Raw genomic sequence first — 18679 nt, 5'->3', positions numbered from 1 at the left:
ACAGTCATCCTACAGCTCGCAGTGCCTGAGTGGCAGCATAAGCAGCCATATAAAGCTGTCAGGCCATTTACCTCCAGCTCTTAAGCACGGAGGTGATGGATTCAGTGACTATAGCGAAAACAACCAGCCGAGCCTCCTCCTCTGCCCCCCTTTTCGGTGCTGTTTATCCTGGCAGCCGGGCCCAGGGTCCGAGAACCCTGACGTTATGCCCGCTCAGAGCCGCCGCTCTCCAGGCTCAGCAGGGCAGCGCCAGCGTAAACACATGACCTCAGTGCTATGTGGCGCTGAACCGGCCCAGAGTCGGCAGCACCGGCGGGACCAATAATCGCTCAGTGGAGGGAATCCCAACAGACTGATGGAGAATAGACGGAGACAGAAAGATGGAAAAAAGACGAGATTGACTAAAAGACAGACAATCAGAAAGAGTCTCTCTAACATTTGTTGGTTCTTGATGTGTCGCTTCTTGTCTTGTTCAATACGGAAAAGGAACAATACAAAAATGGCAAAATAAAAAGTCTACAGCAGAATCCATTTTTTTTGACTGACAGGATATTGGTGGTGCAATATACAAGATTTTGAGTTGTTGACTCATGACTATCACATCTGATATTCAAGATTTTTCTGATTTATCAGTGTCATTTTTTTTCTAACAATTTCTCTAACAATTTGGTTACACATCACAAGTAACAGCCAGTCACCACTGGGGGATGAATTTTGAAAAGTTCTCTTTTAACAAAATGTAGAACAAACGTATTTCAGCAAAGTTTTGCATTGGAATTTGTGTTGTTCCAAATTTTGACACCGTGATTTTCATTTCCACTGCAAAAATATTTCCATTTCAAATATCAGTTATTGATGTGCTTGATTACTCATAATTGATATTGGTATCTGGTACCTATTGCTGGAAAAAAACAAAACATATCGGACAATCTTTAATTTGAGCATAAATACAGCATTAATATACAGGGGGTCCTCGACTTATCGGAATTCCGTTGCTACGACCCGACGTAAGTCAATTTTTGCCGTATGTCAGACCTCTGGCGAAAATGTTAACAAAGCCATTGTAAACAACCGGCTGATGTTTGTCGTTTCGCCTTGTTCCGAGCATTTTATTGTATCTCATTTCAGTTCTATGGAGATGGCTTTCCTTTTCTTCAAAGCACTACCATCAGAAGAGTCTGACTTAGGCTTGCGAGCCATAATGAAGGGCAAAAAAATTAGCGAATGTTGCACAGTCCAAGATGGCGTACAACCAGTGAATGTAACCGGTTCCGATGTAGCAACCAAACAGCATAGGTTGAGGACATTGTAAACCTGTATCAGCAAACAATTAGCTGCCATGTAAAGATGTAGAGTAATACAGAGAGAAATAACATCTGCGTGTGTTGTAATCTGAATTTCTCTCTTCTGCCCTTTAGTTGACGTGTGCAGCCTTGTATATGTCTAAATACACTTTAATGCACGTGAGTCCCTCCCTCTGAAACTAATGGCCTTCCCTGCAAAGTGAAAGTGCATTCCAGTGTTCAGCCAGTGCACTAAAAATCTGCAGAATTTAAAAACACAAGTACTTTGTTCATGTTATTTATGTCATTTATGTTCACTAGTGTAATTTAAGCTCAATGAAAGAGTCTCTACTGCTGTTTTGAGGTTATTTTCTGCTTCTCTATTTCCACTCATGTCTGCTCTGCCAGTCATGGAAACCCAAGTAAAGAAAAAGAGAGTTGAGCTGAGTAAATATGACATTTTTCAACTTAACTACAACTTGATATCACTATTTAATGTATTTTACAATGCTGGTGTGGACAAAAATTGTGTTTAGGTTATTTTTCGTTTGCTCTTGTGTACACAACATTTCTGTTTGTAAATGAGTGATGGAATGGAGAAAGTGTGGTTGACAGTGTTTTAATGTGAGATGCTGCTGCTCTACCATGATCCAGTAGTTCTGAATGTTTTACACTGGGGATACAAGTAATGTTTTTTCATTATTTATAAATCTATCGACTATTTTCATTGATTGGTTTGATTAACGGAGTTGTTCAGGCTATAAAATGTTAAAAAAATGTGAAAAGTGTCAATAAGTCCAAGACATAAGCCCAAGCTGATGTCCTCAAATGCTTTGTTTTATCCACAACCCAAACATATTTAGTTAATAGTTTAATTGTTATTAAGGAGTAAAGAACATCACAGAAAATATAAGTGTGTGTGTATATATATATATATATATATATATATATATATATATATATACACTTTGAGAAGCAGGAGTCCGAGGATTTTGACTTGTTTTTCTTAAAAAGTTTGTCAAATTGATGAACTGACTATCAAAATAATTGATCAACTTCAGGCTTTGTTGCTCAGAGAATCTTCACGTAATTTTTCAAGGCCAAAAATGTGATTTCTCAAATGTACTGATCTGCTGCCCCTCTTTGTCATATATGTTACTAAATGTAATATTTATGAGGTTTACTGATTGTCAGATAAAACAGACATCTAAAGAGGACACCTTAGTTATGGCAGGTATATTTTTCTTTTTTTTCTTTTTTTTTTAAGTTATTTTATGATCATATTGACAGCTGTTTTGATATTTCTTTTATTGTTTTGTCAGGTCAGATCTGTCAGTAAACACCCAGACATACATATATTTTCCATCTTTTTGGCTGCAGCATGAAGTACCACTCAAATACCTGTAAATGTCAGCAGGTGACAACACATCATCTTATTCATGAACACACAACTCACAAAGGAACACATGTATACAAACACACCAGGACAAACTACTCAAAGTTAATTGAATGCCGGCTACAAATCACATAAACCTTTGCATCTAAATCAAATGGTGCCTGTACTAGATTTATTTATTCTAAACTAACACTCTAGCATTATGTGTGTTAATGGATTACACAATAAGCCAAAACTACAGCGCTCAGAGCGGGTTAGTAAAAGCATATTAGTTTGGCTTACTGAACAAATTTGTCCCTTGCCTTGTCCCTTGGTTGCCACTTGTTGTTGAACTTCCTGCAAAAGAGAAAAAAACCCCAACAAGGATTAAACTTAATGGAGGTGGAAGTTAATAGCACAGCAAATAGTATATTTTAAGAGTATATATTTGTTTAAAGAGCCCATATTATGCTTTTAGGTGTTTCCTTGTAATCTCAAAATCAAACCAAAGTCTCCCACATAAAACTGCTTCTTACCTACCAGAAACACCTCAATTAAAGTCCAGGCTTTTCTACTGTTACTTATCGACATCACCATGTAACACCTTTGCATAATGCCTGAATAGTGGTGAGTTTGACGCGTCTGTAAACAAAGAATTCGCCGCTTCCTCACGAAGGCTAAATCTCTCTGCCTATCCTCTGAGATTTGGGGTTTCTGTACATAACCAATGTAATCGATTTTTCTTTCATTGGGTCAGCTGACTGATTAGCTGGACTTTTCTGGCCTTAAAGAAACAAAAGCTAAGCCCTGCCTCAGCCATATATACTATGAGAAAATCATGCGTTTTTTAACACTAAAGCATGAAAAAATATTCTAGTAGACCCCAAAAGTTGAATTATGAACCTTTAAATGTGCTTAATATGGGCTCTTTAATTCCTATATCCCTGTGCAGTTACAAAAAAACACACATTTATCACCACCTGTCATTTTTCTTTCTTGAAGCTTTCATTGTTAATGGAACAGTTAAAACTTCATTTAATATCTATAATATTAGTGAAATATTCCTTCCTTTCTCCACTGTATTCCATTTGGATTGAACCTGGCATCAGCTCAGCACTATTAGTCTCCTCTGACAAATGTTAATGATCTCTATTAGGTCTGTAAACTCATGATGAGTAGTTACAGTTTTCTGGCTCGGACTGCGTCTAGGATCTGCTAATGCATCAGTCTTGCTTAAATATTCATCGGGGGGAGCTGAGCGGAGCAGTGAACCTGCCAACACATCTGTTTGTCACATGCACCACAGTTACGTCATCTTTTACTCCAAGTTACCAACTGACTCTTACTGACTTTTAAACTATGAAATGAGAACAAAATATTAGTGAAGACCTGCGTTTCAATTCATTTTGTAGGAGAATTCAGTCAGTATAGTTTCAAAGCCTGTCTGCTGACTCAAGATGTATCAATATTCATATTTTGATGATCGATTAATTGCTTTGAGTATTATTTTCATCAACATTTTCCGATTCCATCTTTTTAAACGTGAATATTTTTTAGTTTCTTCTCTCCTCTATGCCAGTAAATGGAATATCGTTGGGTTGTCGACCAAACAAGACATTTAAAGACTTCATCTTGGGAAACAATAATCAACATTGTTCACCATTTTCTGACACTTTATAGTTCAAAAAACTAATCAAATAATGGAGAAAATAATGAACATATGTGTAAATAATGGATATTTGCAGCCCTAAAGTGCATATCTGTCTTGTTGTTGAAGGAGACAAGACATTATTTGCAGATTTTCCCAGCTGTTCTGAGGTTCATGACCCTCCTCCATGACCAAACTACTCTGAACCAGTCTGTTCCCCCAGTTTCTGTCTTACCCTCCTTGCTGACGCCGAGGCAGCCTTTGAGCTCCTGCAGGGAAATGGCCCTATCCTTATTCAGGTCACAGTAGTCGGTGAACTTGCGGGCACATTTCTTGGGTTTGGCTTTCTTCTTCAGGTACCTCTTGAAAGGTTTGAGTTCCTTCTTGTTGATGTCATGGCTACCGTTGTTGTCCAGCTGGGCGAAGTACCAGTGCACCACCCTCTCCTCTAAAGTATGGCTGGGGTCGGGCTCAACAAACCTGGAGGAGATCAGGGAAACAGATGTGACAACAAACACATAGATGGCTTTTTGTAGTTGTTTTGCATCTTTGTTCAGCTGTTTTACATCTTTTTGCAATCATTTGTGTCTCTCTGTGCTTGTTTTGTGTCTCTTTGCGGTCATTTTGTCATTGTTTTGTGCCTCTTTATGGTCATTTTGCATCTGTCTGCAGCTGTGTGCTTTGTTGTTCATTTGCAGGTGTTTTTTGTCTCTTTGCAATCGTTTTCTGTCTTTTGTTGTTGGTTTGTGTTTTTGCAATCGTTTTGTGCCTCTATACTATTGCTTTGTCGGGTTCAACAAACCTGAAGAAGATCAGGGAAACAGATGTTACAACAAGAACATAGATGGCTTTTTGTAGTTATTTTGTGTATCTCTGCAGCTGTTTTACATCTTCTTGCAATTGTTTGTGTCTGTTTGTGGTTGTTTTGTGGCTCTTTGCAGTTCTTTTCAGTCTTTTTGGTCATTTTGTGTCTCTCTGCAGTCATGTTGTCGTTGTTTTGTGCCTCTTTGTGGTCATTTTGCGTCTGTCTGCAGTTGTTTTGCGCTTTATCGTTCATTTTTTTGTCTCTTTGCTGTCATTTTCTATCTTTTGTCATTGGTTTGTGATTTTGCAATCATTTTGTGCCTCTATATGATTACTTTGTAGGGTTCAACAAACCTGAAGAAGATCAGGGAATCAGATGTGGCAAGAAGAACATAGAGGGCAAAATGTGATGTGTGCATTTAAGCTCACAAACAATTGTTAACCCTGCAGTTTTAATATAAATTAACTGAAAAAAATAAGCCTCATTTTGTTCATTTGTAATGAAGTTAAATTGTATCCTATGCCAAAAGAAGCTGTATGTCAAGCAGTCTTGTTTTATGGCAGCCCAGCTTGCAATCAAATCATTTTAAATCAATTTCCTGCTTGGCTCTGCAGAATGGATTCACAATTTCAGACATGGTATAGACAGATTTATTCCAAAATACCTCAGAGTCTCATCATATACATGAGAGAACACTAAAAAAACACCTAAGTGTCTCTGCCAACATCTGTGCATTGCATGTCAAAGAGAAAATACTAGCTTGCAATTCAGAAAACCAGAGGGAACCATTATTTGAGAAAAAACAGACCAAGGTTGAGGTTTTCCATGAAGTGTCAGCCATGACTTCTTTAGCTGTACGCAGCATTACTTACCTCCCACCACCAGAGGGGGCTGGTGAGTTTATGGCCTGCACCATGTCTGTGGTGAGAGCATCTAACAAGCTGGTAATGAATTCCACTTTCTTCCCCTCCGGGCAGCCTGGTATGAATCAAAGACAAAAAAAATACACCAAAATTACCTTCCACAACTAATTTGAGCCACTGCAGCACAGTGAGGCTGAAGTGCCTCTAAAGCCTCGACACTGATGTCAAACGCCGGTTACACACTCAAAAGAAGGCCTGCAAACCTTATCTAGAGCTAAGTGAATCTGACACATGGTGGACAGAAATGGGAGTTATTTTGAGTGTATTTTCAGTAAAGGTGGAATACATAGTTGGGCGGTTTTGTAAGACTCCAGAAAAACAGAGCACATGGCGAGAGGTGGGACAGAAGGTGTGCTGTGATGAGAGAGCTTTGTTGAGCAGTGCAGACCTGTTAACTTTTATGACACAATTCTGAACACCTTGGGTAGCTCTTTTTAATTGCCCAGATGTATGGTTTTAATAGCACGCTAAACCAGTGCAAATTTTTCCCTCCTAATTGTGTCTCTTAAAGGCGGAAACTTCAAAACACAGCTGCATAGTAATCTTCTCATTCTGCCTTTTTTTTCTTTCTTTGCAACCTTTTCTCTCTTTCTCTCAAGCTTTCTCAGCCGATCCCCTCCTTCTCCTCCTCCTCCCTCCTCTTTCTCGGAGCATCTGTGGCCTCCCTGTCCTCTTTTCTTTGCCTTTGTGCTGCCTCGGTTTGTTCTGTGGGAGGTGGTCCGCTGCCCCCGCCAGGTGAATCCAATTAGCATTTCCTACAACGCGACAAGCTCAGAGAAGCACTGCCTTGCTGTGCCTTAATCCAAGTGTTAAATTGGGGTGTTATGAAGCGAAAACCGTTACGCTGTATGCAGCCGCCGTTGCAAGGTGTCAAGGTTAGCGTGTGCTGCAGGACGTCTACAGGCTGGGATTTTGAAGACTTTAAAACACATTAAAACTGCTGCAATGCGCTTGTTTCAGGTGTAGATTGAAAGAAAGGTAAAGAAGAATTCATCATTGTGCCTTTACTGAGGCTCACCTAATTTATTTTTGGCTTATAACACCTTTAAACAAAGCAGCGTTCACTTGCAGCACCATTTCAATAAGGTGTGAATAGTTGTTTTCATGCACATTTTGAAGTATTGCATTAGAATAAGTTAATGGAATCAGCAGAATTCGACAAGCTTTTACGCTTAATTGAGGTAGTTTTAGATTTTTTCAATGAAGAATTAAAGCATAAAAAGAGAGATGGAAACATGTCATGACATAAAATAATATTTACAACTTGCCTGATTTAAGACAACTCCTAAAGTTCTGTTATTTTTTCACTCAGAGATCCCAAAGTTTAGTTTATTTCTTCTTTTTTATGTTTTTTTTTGGGGGGCAAATCTGCGTTTGTTTCCAGCTTCTTCTACTCTGTTTATAACAGCCATGTAGCCTATACTGCCACCTTCTGACAAAACTACAAAACACTGACATAACCTAATTTATTCACCCCAAAGTCTAATTTATTTTTTTATGATTTTTTTTAAAAGTTTGCTACAAATTCTCCTGACATTCATATTGAAATACAGCTATATTTGCATACCAAATTCAGACTTTGTCACCCAGAAAAAGCGATGAATGAAATTGAGTTGTGACTTTTTTCACCTGACGACAGCAAATAAGAATTCCATCTAGATAGAGCTTGATCTTGTCTGTCTTTGGTGTAAACTCATCATTCAGATGCTGGTTTAGTCCAAAGTGAGTCCCTGACATACTTTAAAACTGAAGTAAACAGGGAGAGCAGGGCGGACAGTGGAAACCATATGTAGATGTGGCATGTGAAAAGTGTAATTTGTGCTTTAGTGTGTAGTGAAGTTTATTTTCACCACATCACAAACTAAAAATAACTTCTCCAACGCGGTGCAAAGTGCAGCTTTAAGCATCTGAGACTTTTTGATACAAGATAGAAGCAAATTTTTCCTTAAATATTACAGTTGTTATTGCCATATAACTTTTTAAATATTTACATATAAATGAAAATGCAGTTTGTGACCCAGCTGAACTAGAACTTAACAGATCTCTGCCTTTGTTCTCAGGGAGAAAAAAGCTGTAACGCCTTCAGAGGTGGTATTGTGACACTTGTGAGATTGAACCTGTAGCTGCTTGCTGTTAATAGACTTGCACTCCTGAGCGTTCTTTTCTCCCTCTGCCTTGATGTGATGGCCATGAAATATTGCGCTTTGTTGTGGCATCCCTCTACAGTACATAAAAATATCTGCACTCAGCTCCCTGCAGTCACCAACACCCCAGCAGCCCCCCACAGCCTCACCACCACTACACTCACACCTTCCATAAAAACATGCCACACATCTGCTGCACAGTCAGGAGTATGCTCGACTCTGTAAACTCACCAGATGGGGAATTAAATAAGAGTTACAATGCAACCTTAAATGATGGGGAAACAAACCTAAGTGAGCAGTAACAAGGGCAGAGGAGTCTGAGCCGAGGTTACGACCTCCGCTTTAGAGGAGACTCTGATCTTTGCTGCCAAGGAATCCAACACCACAAAAGTGTGGTTTGGTCGGTTCTCAGTCTAAATGTTTTTTATCTGGTAAATTTACATGAAGTCCAGCATACTTCAATAAGGTTTTCAGGTCATTTGACATTGTTGTAGGAGTGATAGTGAAAATGGAAAAGCTGTAATGCTTAAAGCTTTCATTAAATCGGAACCTTTACTTGCTGTGAAGCATAAGCTGCATTTTTCTGCTACTCAGTGTTTAAACAGTTAGAAACAACCCCCCTTTATACTAGTTTTCTTCAGTTAGTGGCGACAATTCCAGGCTGAACTCTTTTTCAGGCCCTTTGTGAGTGACTGCCCATGGCAGTAAGCTTTACTGGTTGATCTACAGTACAGGCAACGAGTCTTTGTTGCCTTATTTGACAAAAATCTATGCATTTTCCTATTGCCTCTGACCATTTTATCAACAAAATGTCTGTTATGCCAAAGAAAACAACTTTCAGGGAACACATTTCATTTGTTATACCATTCAATTAGCCTAAAAGCTTCAGTAAAAGGCAGCTAGACTTCTCTTGTAGGTTTTGAAGATGTTTTACCTCCTAACAAGAGGCTTCTTCGGTTCTTACTAACTGATGGCAACTTTCAGTTTGGATGAGAGTTCAAATGTCTTTAAAACCCTTGAAGTCTGGTTGCTTTCTACTGAAGCTCCTAGGAGGACTTAGATAACTGAAAATGTACAGACTTGAATCATTCCTATAAATATAGGCCAGTAGGGACACTTTCCACCTTCTAATAGGCTCAGTACTGGTTTTTACCTAATGGAACTGTGGTGGAACTGTGATTTTGCAAATAAAACAAGGGGCAAAAGTCTACATGTGGAGGTTGGAGGGGTTAGTTTTAGTAGTGGACTGTCAGGTAAGAGACTTGAGTGACTTTCTTATCTCAGATCATTTTATGTTATTATTTTTGTGTTTTCCATTGGTATTTGGTTAAGTTTAGGCACCAAAGTATTTGGTGACGTTTGGAAAGGAATCATGATTTGGGTTAAAATACACTCTATCACTACGTTGACATGTTACAAAGCTCCTTTTTGTAAGTTTCCAGATAGACATGCTAACTTGCTTTCCTGTTATCCGTGATTAAAATGTATGATAACACATCTTCTGACCTATTAGAAAGTGGATCAGGTCCCTACTGGCTCATATGTATAGGATGGTATGCAATGACAATGACCCTGTCATGGACTGATAACGTCAAAATCCAGTGTTGGAGGAGAGAAAAATTCCTCTATGCAGGAAAAACCCAAGAGAAATTCACAGACAATGAGGAATACATGTTATCCACCATTACTGTTTGTAGTTTAATCTCATTGCTATCAGTCTCACTGTTACCTGCTCACCCTCTTTACAACGTATTAAAGCTATAGATTGTCATGTTTGAACCAAAATGTAAAAGTATTCTTAACTGATAATCAGCAGCCTTAACAGACAATAGTCGATTAATCAATAGCTTGCATCCAGTGGACATCATCCAATGATATGGGCCATTCTAATGGCATAGACAGTCAGCCTCTGGACCAAAGTGATGCTGTCACAGCACACCGTAGCTCACCCACAAAACAAGAACTCTGGCCAGGAGGCATTAAGCATCACAGTAGGCTTTGTCATGGTGGCCCTTTACTAGCTAAACTCCAACCATGCTCTCTGCTTGCCAACTTGAAAGTGCCAGTAGTCCAACTGCCTGCTTCCTTTGGTCACCACAGGATTGAACAGGAAGAAGCTCCACCTGGTGGCTCAACTAAGTACTATAGCTAATCTACAATACATTTTCTGACTTGCATGGCATGTCTTTTGCCTTATGAGTTAATCTGTTTTTGAACGGTCAAATTATTATTGCCAGATTGACGATTAATCATTAACGTCACTAGTGTGCATGGTTGGTCTGTAAACACATACAATTATAATCTCCAAATTTTCTCCAAGAGTGTCTCTGCAAAAGCAAACCTGAAGTGAATTAAACTGTAGTGAAAATTAGGAAAACCTGTCAGGTCTCTGCCTTGGAACGGATCCTCTGTGTCTGAGATGCGAGATCTTGCAGCTCCGTCACACTCGGGCGTCTGGTATCTGTTAGAAAGAGACGAAGACATGAATGCATGAGACAAATTCTGAAGAAGAGAAGAGTAAACCTGTCTGAGTAATGTGTAAAAATCTGAGACATTGAAGGAGCACCTAGTCCATGTCGAAAAATTAGTTTAGTCATAGAAAATGAAAGAAATCAAACATGGCCTAGAACTGAAACTCAGCAAAACAAAAACACCACATTCGTTTCAAAGCTGCAAACCAGAGGATGTTTTTTGTTTTTTATCTTTTTCATAAAGACATGCACTTTTCCTGATCTCTGTTACAGCACGGATACAAATTCTGACTTTGAAAGCTACAAGTCTTTGGCTTCAATCTGTTGATCTGTAAGGAATTATTGACAGTGATTAACCTTTCTATTTTTTATACACTCTTATTAAATAAATTTCTTCTGATGTGCACGAAGCTTTGTTTTAGAGCCATAACAAACTGTTCAGCATTATGCATGGCATGACTCGTTTTCTCCTGGCTATTGTATCAGTGGTTCTTGAATACGTTGGAAAATTGAGCATGTGTCTCTCATTTGGCTTTTTTTTTTTCAAAGCGAGAGCAAGTTGTCATTTCTTTCTTCACAGTCTGCATAACCACTGATCCAAAACGGAATGTCTGATGCATGACTCTGCATGTTGCTGTCCAGCGGAGAGACATTTGGATGACATGAGGTCTAGTCCGAAGTGCAATAAATTTTTATGTGAGGAAATAATCACCTCAGGGTTTTTGTTTAATATCTCTGTAATGCACATCTGTGTAAGTTTTGCTACTATGCATGTGATTTATTGTAGGCTGTTAATTATTTTCATATGACGTAACTCTTAGAAGAAAATCACTGGACTCTCATTGATTGAAAGTAAACCTGAGCCGTTGTGTATTCTAACAGAAAGCTAATTTCTTCTGATTGGAAAAAAAAGGCTTTACTTCATCTTGTAAATACAAACCTTCTTGTTGAGTGAGAGCAATGATGCCCCTTCAGTAACAACAACAAATCTTTTATACTGATGCATGCTTACACTTTGATTCAAGCATCTATTGTCTTCCTCTTTGTCTCGCTCTGAGTTTGAAGTTGCAATATTCATGTCCTACATTCAGATCAGTGTACATCATTTTGTGTTGTTTTCTTCATGTTACATTCTTACACACACACACACACACACACACACACACACACACACACACACACACACACACACACACACACACACACACACACACACACACACAAAAACAGTTGTGCCTCTGCCATTTCCCAAAAACAATGTAAACAGTAGCAACTGCACTGAGACCGAAAGTCAGTCCAAAAACTGAGTGTTTATAGCTAACTAACCGACCTTCACATCAGTTCTTAAAACTAAGTAATTTGCTAAATGAACTGGCAAGAGCAGCTTGGATCCAAAACCACGAGTATGTTTATACGAGTGGCAACAGTCTGGATTGTTTGTGTTTCTTTAAACCAATCACAATCATTCTGGGCGATGTTCAGCCCAGGATACAGCAACGTGCCCCTGCGAAGCAGCGCTGGAGGAGTTGTTTTGATGAAACATTTGCATGCAGGAAAGCAAGCACTGTCGTTAAAATGTGCAGTTAAAAGAAATAACCCACCAGGCCTGACTTATTTGAAATTCTCTGTTAAACTTGTCATTTTCAGCATGTAGGTTGGTGCTCAGAGGTTGTTGTTGTAGTAAGAAAAGGAAATGGCAGATTTATACCCAAAGTCTACATCCGATGGGTCACAATAGGGTAGTAAATACAGTCTTTGTCAGGCTTTGGTCAAGTCTAAAATGTATTGAAAATGTTTGATGCTTTGCCATGATATTTGAAAAATCTATTTTCATGGCAAAGCATTCAACGTTTTTCATGGTGTCCAGAGGATACACCTCAATGACTTTGTGTTTACATGGACTTGAGTATTAGCGTTACGATCAGATCTTTGAAGTATTCCCATTTTTGTGTATGTACATGTCATACTTCAAACTTCAGAAACCTGGTTAAGCCCTTATACTAGTTTTGAGAAGCCTGATTATGCTATCTAGAGTACTCTGAAAGAAACCAAGGTGTTGTTGCATGTGTAGAATTATTGCTAACTGCCCATGCAAGCCAAAATACAAACCAAGCGATGTTCCCCACAACTGCCTATGTGGTACAACATCGTCCTTGGGTTCCAAATGGCATTCATTTTCTTTTTATATATCCAAAATGTACTACAGTTGCCCTTACAAACTGTATACTGTTACATGAACTATACATACAACTGGGACAGACTAATTTGTCATAATATTTTGTCTATAACTTGAAGCATCTTTCTCATATCTATTACAATCTGTAGTGCAAAATGAGTCATCATCTGTTGGTACACTGTTAGCAGCTCAAGACACTATCATATACGTCACTTACCTTTTAAGATTAGAGAATAGAACATGCTGGCTTGTAGACTACAATATGAGACAAGACCTAGTAGAACATCCTGGTGTTTTTGCCTACTGCATTTGACATACTTCCTTGAGACATACAGATCTTTTTCTGGTGTATTGTATAGAATGGTAGTATTGGTGTTAGAACTATGGCTACTCTTATCAGTGATAAAACCGGCACTTTTTTTGCTCTGTTCTCATGAGTGGTTCAAATTTGTCACACAGCTGGTAAAAGGATGTTGACAGTCTGACGTTGGTCAAACTGTTTAGTTTTCCCTGACGCTTTTGTCTCCCATTGCTTGCAATCTGCAAGACAATGTTGGCCTTTAATAGTGTTAACCCTGCTGTAAGTCATAACACTTGATCTAATTTTCATCAGTCAAATTGATGTAAGGTTTGGCTAATAGTTAAAAGATTATTGGATTAAATTGCTGATTTGTGTTGTAAACGTCGCAGGCGCCTGCTCACACAATAATCAGTAATCAGGATTTGAATAACCACATGGACATTCTTCTTCTGGTACCATGAGGTCCACATTTGTGGTTTTCAGTGAAGTGTCTTCTTGGGTGGATTTGCCCTAAATGTGGAACAAATACTCATCTCCCTGTTTGGATTGTTTGGATTAACTTTGGTAATGCTTTTGTTATTCAACTATCATCATCTTAAGGCTCAAATTTTTATTTGTTGGCAACGTTTCAGACTCCATAATCTTGTTAACATGAAATTCACAAGCACTTCAAAATGAACAACCATAGAGCACTTGTATTTAAATGTTAACAAATTAGTTTTTGGCTCAGTCCATCTCTTCAGCTCATAAACTGCATGTAAAAGATGGATGTAGCTACCATGATGCCATCTATTCGTTTGTAGACTATCATTTAGAAGCACTGAGTTTGAATTTCTTTTCCAACCAGACCCGATGTGCAAGCATGGATCTGACTTAGACCTCAAGGACACTGCATTTGCCCATATGGTAGCTGCTAGTCAATCACAAGGTAGCCATGCCATAAACCATACCCTGCTTTATCATCTGTTTTTCTCTAAATGGGACCAGAATTTACAAAATGAGCATAAACTCATTGGAAGAAAAAGTAAATTCTCAAAGAAATAAAAAATGATAAATTAACTACAGTATATTAAACTTAACTGCTGCTTTATAAATGATGTTACCTGGTGGACGTTCCAGGAATGGGCCGTCCCGTGTCCACCAGAACACACCAGCAGTAGCCTGTGGACTGGTGGCACTGGACCGCTTTGTAAAGGCCTCCAGGCCCGCAGTCGGGGATAAAAATGGCCTCTCGAGGATTCTGCCGAGCCTCGTCCAGGGCGCTCTGTCTCTCCTGATCACAAGAGGGAACTTTCTCTAAAACCGTGAGAAACACACTCAATACAGAGAGACACAGCTGGGAAAACAAACACACACTGCACACAGACAAAAAGCTGTAACAAAGTTAAACTTCATCCACTTTATCCGTGGCTTCAGAATGTATTTATAGTGGCATGCTTCCATGTGGTGTATGCTACTGGCTGTTGAACCACTTCCATTTAGGATGGACCAGCTAATTTGTGGATCAGTGCTGCTGTCAGTGTAGTTTTTAAAGTTCTCCATGGCACTATTGTTGCATGTTGAAGGCATGTTCATGTTTTTGTTGCTGACTACTTGACTGCCATATCCGTTTTGTTGTGGTGTTTGAAGAGTAGCTACACTAAGTCTGTATGGCATGGCAAAAGAACAACAAGAGTTTTTGTTGGACTTAGCTGCAAGAGTAGAAACAGAGAGCAGGATTTTAAGGGTTTTTTTGCAGTAAGTTGTGCAAGTAGTTGGAGTACAAGAATTCTGAGAGTCTGTGTTTTCAATGGCTTCATGGTAATTTCATCCAATGGGCAATTGGATGTCTCCACATTGTTGAGCGGTGTTAAATGTGAGAGCGGGGAGAGTTTGTCTTGTATTTAGACAAGTGGTACATTTGTTATATGGCTGTGAAATACATTTGTGATATTCAGAGCATGAAAGTACATTATTGAACCTGGAAAAAGTAGTCTTATATAGTTTGAGCTCAATAACGTTGGTTCGTGAAGCATTACATAACACTTGGGTCTAATTCTTACTCCCTTGTAAAGCTGGGATGCTAACTTGTTGTGGAGACGCTTGAGAAATGGCTGAAATAAATGTCTTTATATCGCATCTTAACAGTTTTTTAGTTTACATCTCAAAGATTAGAACAACCACAAGCCAGAATAACAACTTTGATGACTTCTTTGTCCTGGTGCCAATTAGCTTTGCACCACTCAAGAGTAAATGTTAGCAAAACTTTAGCAAATAACTCAGATCTGGTAGTCTCTATTAACTTCAGTGAGTTCAAAGTTGTGTTCATGGATAGTCTGTTCCTCCCACCACTAAAATAATGGACTAATCTTGAAAAGCAGTCGCTGTAGCACTTTTCTGCTTATGAAATTAACACCGGTGATTGTCTGACAAATTAGAATTTGGTCTATTGGGAGCATACCGACCCACCAATTCTAACCAGTTGGCATAGAGACAACAACCCTACTTCTTTTGACTGAAAAGGCTTCAAAACATTCCTTCTGTTACGTTCCAGAAGCTGCTATCCATTTTTCTAACTCAACTAATCTGTGTCCAGTATTACAATTTGCTGGCCCTTCTCTAAGCAGTTTGACTTCAATATTAACCAGTGAAACCATAATGCTGTTACCAGTCATTCCTAAGGGTTTATTAAGACGTCTTTACCCGCCACAATCTTTCATATCTTTCTGTTCAGAAACAGGCCTCGACCCTTGAGAGATGCTAATGCAACACCTTGTCTCGGCGCACTGTATTTACATTCACATCCATTTAGTCCATTGCTCACTCTTGAGCCAAGTACAACAGAGCTGCATGCTGAGCTTGTTGCCATAGTGATGAAGTGTGCTTTTACCACTCCTGATCCATTCTTCATTTTACATTCAAGTGCACTATGAAACATTGAGCAACAATAACAGAGCCCCAGTGACTGTTTGGAGCCTTTTCTCCGAGGTGGTGACATGTGGAGGTATTTTCACATTTTAGGGCTGACCGGTGCCAAAACAATGTGTATCGTCTCCACTCACTCTGCTCCAGAAACCAAGACATAATTATGTCAATATGAGTTTTGAAATTAGATATCAGATTTCTGCTCTTGTACATAATTTTGAGTATATTCTCTAACCCAAAACAGTGAAAACATTCAAATCCTTCACTAAATGCAGCTATAGACCGTATTTTTTTTTTTTAAACATTGGATCAGATGACTACTTGTATGTGGATTTGCTCTTTGTTACAAAAAGCTGGCACCTGCCACTACATGTTCTCTCAGCTATATGGAGAATTTTAGCATCTTTTAACTTATTAATCTGGTTTCACAGGCCACAACTTTACACCTCTGACTGTCATCAATTTTTGGGCCAAAAAGCCAAATATCAGGCAGACAAAGCTGGCAGCAAGCTGGTTCAGAAATAGAAACAAAAGGCAGCTAAAAACACGGGTAATTTTTATGCTGAAGTTGTTGCAAATTTGAGTAGTTTTCTTGATAAATACAATTATCCTGTGCTGATATTGCTGTTTCATGGGCCACGAAGGCAGCTCTGTTCCATAAGCCACTGAGATATAGGAACATTGTCCTAGTTGATCTTGGCTTACTCAAACAAACGAGCTAGGCCCAGAGGTCATTGAGCTTCACGGAAGTCTTTGTCATGGTGCCCTTTTGCTAGCTAAACCTACACAATGTTCTCTGCTTGCTAATGCGTGGTCTGAGTGAACACGTTCTTTAGTCGCCACAGTATTAAATAGCAAGAGGTTCCACCTGATGGTAGAGCCACATATTACAGCTAGTCTCCAATACTTGAGGTGTGTATTATCAAGGAAAATTGTAAAACTGATCAGATCAGCAAATACTAAATGTTAAAAGACTCTGACACGATTAGAACAAAGCAACTTGATCAGGCCATTTCTAGTCTATATGGTGAATTTCATGTTATTGATAGTGATATTAGAGATGAGAAGACAAGGAAAAGGGAAGAAAAATGGTGATTATCATCTTTTTCAAGTTTAACCAATCAGCACAGAGCTCTTCACAGCGTTTCTGAACCACTTAGATGTATCTATTCTGGAGACTATTTTAACTCTTAAAAAATTTCCATGAACAAGGTTCTACAGGGGCGTTTCGATTCAGAGTAGCCTAAAGCAACCCTGCAACTTGCTGCAGTGGAAAGCAGTAGACACAATTTGTTTAAAAAAGTTTTGTTTCTTTGAAGTCTCCCCTTCTTTACACAGCCTCTACAGTGTAGAGTCTACACAGTCCCCGGGTACTGAAGTGCAATAATGCTACTTGTCAGGCACAGTATTATTTTTGCGGAACTGTTATGTCTCCCCAACTCCAAAACAGCAGCGTTAGCATTTTACAACAATGACTGAACATTGTTCATGTTAGAAAAAAACTGCAGTGCAAATCCTTAATCCATACAAATCCCATTACATAAACCAAGAATAATGCTGATCAATGTCACTGTAAATTTTAAAACCCTGAATCAGTTTCTTTAAAAGAGGCCTTGTGGAAACATTGGGTCATAAAGAAGGTGGCAGATTGTTTCTTAGAGTAGATTTACTGTATTTATGTCACAAAACATGATCTCCAAATATCAACACTGCAGGTCATTGTCATCCTCCATGGTGAAGGTAATTAAGATGGAGATGACGGTGGCGGCAGTATGGAAGCAAATCAGAATCTGATGAGTCTGATTTGCTTCCATACGGCAGGTTCAGCGGCTGCCTCAGACCTGACTGAGCAGACTTTGAGGTGGGAAGGTCAGATTTCGTGAATGTGGCTGCCAACACAGAACTAAACGTGTCCCTGCACCGAGGAACTTTTTTCTCCTGTGAAGACTCACACTCAAGTGTTCTTAGCGCTGTCCTCGCCAAGGTTCCTTCACATCCAAATTATTTAGCACTGTTTATTATACAGAGGTTATGCTGGCGCCAGGCACCAGGACTCCCAAAAGAAAATAGTTTTTGTACATATAAATGGAAAAAGGCTGGACGCTCGCAATGTAATCCTCTTAGTTTTTGCGCAGACATGAAATTCAATCTACTGCCTGCCTTGGATATCTGCATTTCTGCTCTATTTATTTTTTGTTTTTGTTTCTTCTTCAGTTGTATTCCTCTTCCCTTGGCAGGAACTGAAAGATGAGAAATGAAAACCCTCAAAAAACAAATATTGTGCTGGAAAGAGAAAAAAAAAGAAACCCACACATGTGGAAGTCAGTTGTAACAATTTGCTTGTTGTTGTGGTGAATGTCCTCGGGCCAAACTGATAATGGACAAAAGATGCAGGGTCTTTGATGAGATGTTTGCCCAGTTTAATCCATTTTACTGCATTCAGCCATCGTTGTCCAGGCTGTAAAACTATTTTTAAATCGTCCTTTCAGTTTCATGCGACCACCCTAACTCTCTCAGCTCCATCCTTCTCCTTTTCTTCACTTTCTTTTCCTTTCACTCTCTGCTCTCCCTCCATCCTAATTCCTCCCTCCCCCCTGATCTCCCAGCACTCTCCTCTTCACTTCACTCCAATGGCTTTCAGCTGTGGGG

General features: G+C 39.1%; 1 protein-coding gene and 1 long non-coding RNA gene across 8 annotated transcripts in view; one reads left to right on the top strand and one right to left on the bottom strand.

The window, feature by feature from the left end:
- Positions 1-18679, top strand: part of LOC118471653 (uncharacterized) — a 91708-nt gene that overhangs the window by 646 nt on the left and 72383 nt on the right. The gene's annotated exons all lie outside the window — the stretch shown is intronic.
- smoc1 (SPARC related modular calcium binding 1) overlaps positions 1-18679 on the bottom strand; it is a 78609-nt gene that overhangs the window by 10509 nt on the left and 49421 nt on the right. For 5 of the 7 annotated variants that reach the window (XM_023290592.3, XM_023290595.3, XM_023290596.3 and 2 more), the window contains 5 exons: positions 14230-14422; positions 10557-10639; positions 5984-6089; positions 4542-4786; positions 2982-3015 (listed from right to left, as the gene is read on the bottom strand). In XM_023290592.3, the coding sequence (XP_023146360.1) occupies positions 2982-3015; positions 4542-4786; positions 5984-6089; positions 10557-10639; positions 14230-14422 (661 nt within the window). Of the gene's footprint in view, positions 1-2961; positions 3016-4541; positions 4787-5983; positions 6090-10556; positions 10640-14229; positions 14423-18679 lie in introns of all 7 variants that reach the window. The other 2 variants (XM_023290593.3, XM_035957405.2) reach the window with 1 other exon arrangement.

Source organism: Amphiprion ocellaris, chromosome 20, assembly GCF_022539595.1.
Source record: "Amphiprion ocellaris isolate individual 3 ecotype Okinawa chromosome 20, ASM2253959v1, whole genome shotgun sequence".
NCBI lineage: Eukaryota > Metazoa > Chordata > Actinopteri > Pomacentridae > Amphiprion > Amphiprion ocellaris.
The sequence above is the reverse complement of the archived record's forward strand: the minus strand, read 5'-3'. Positions and strand labels throughout refer to the sequence as shown.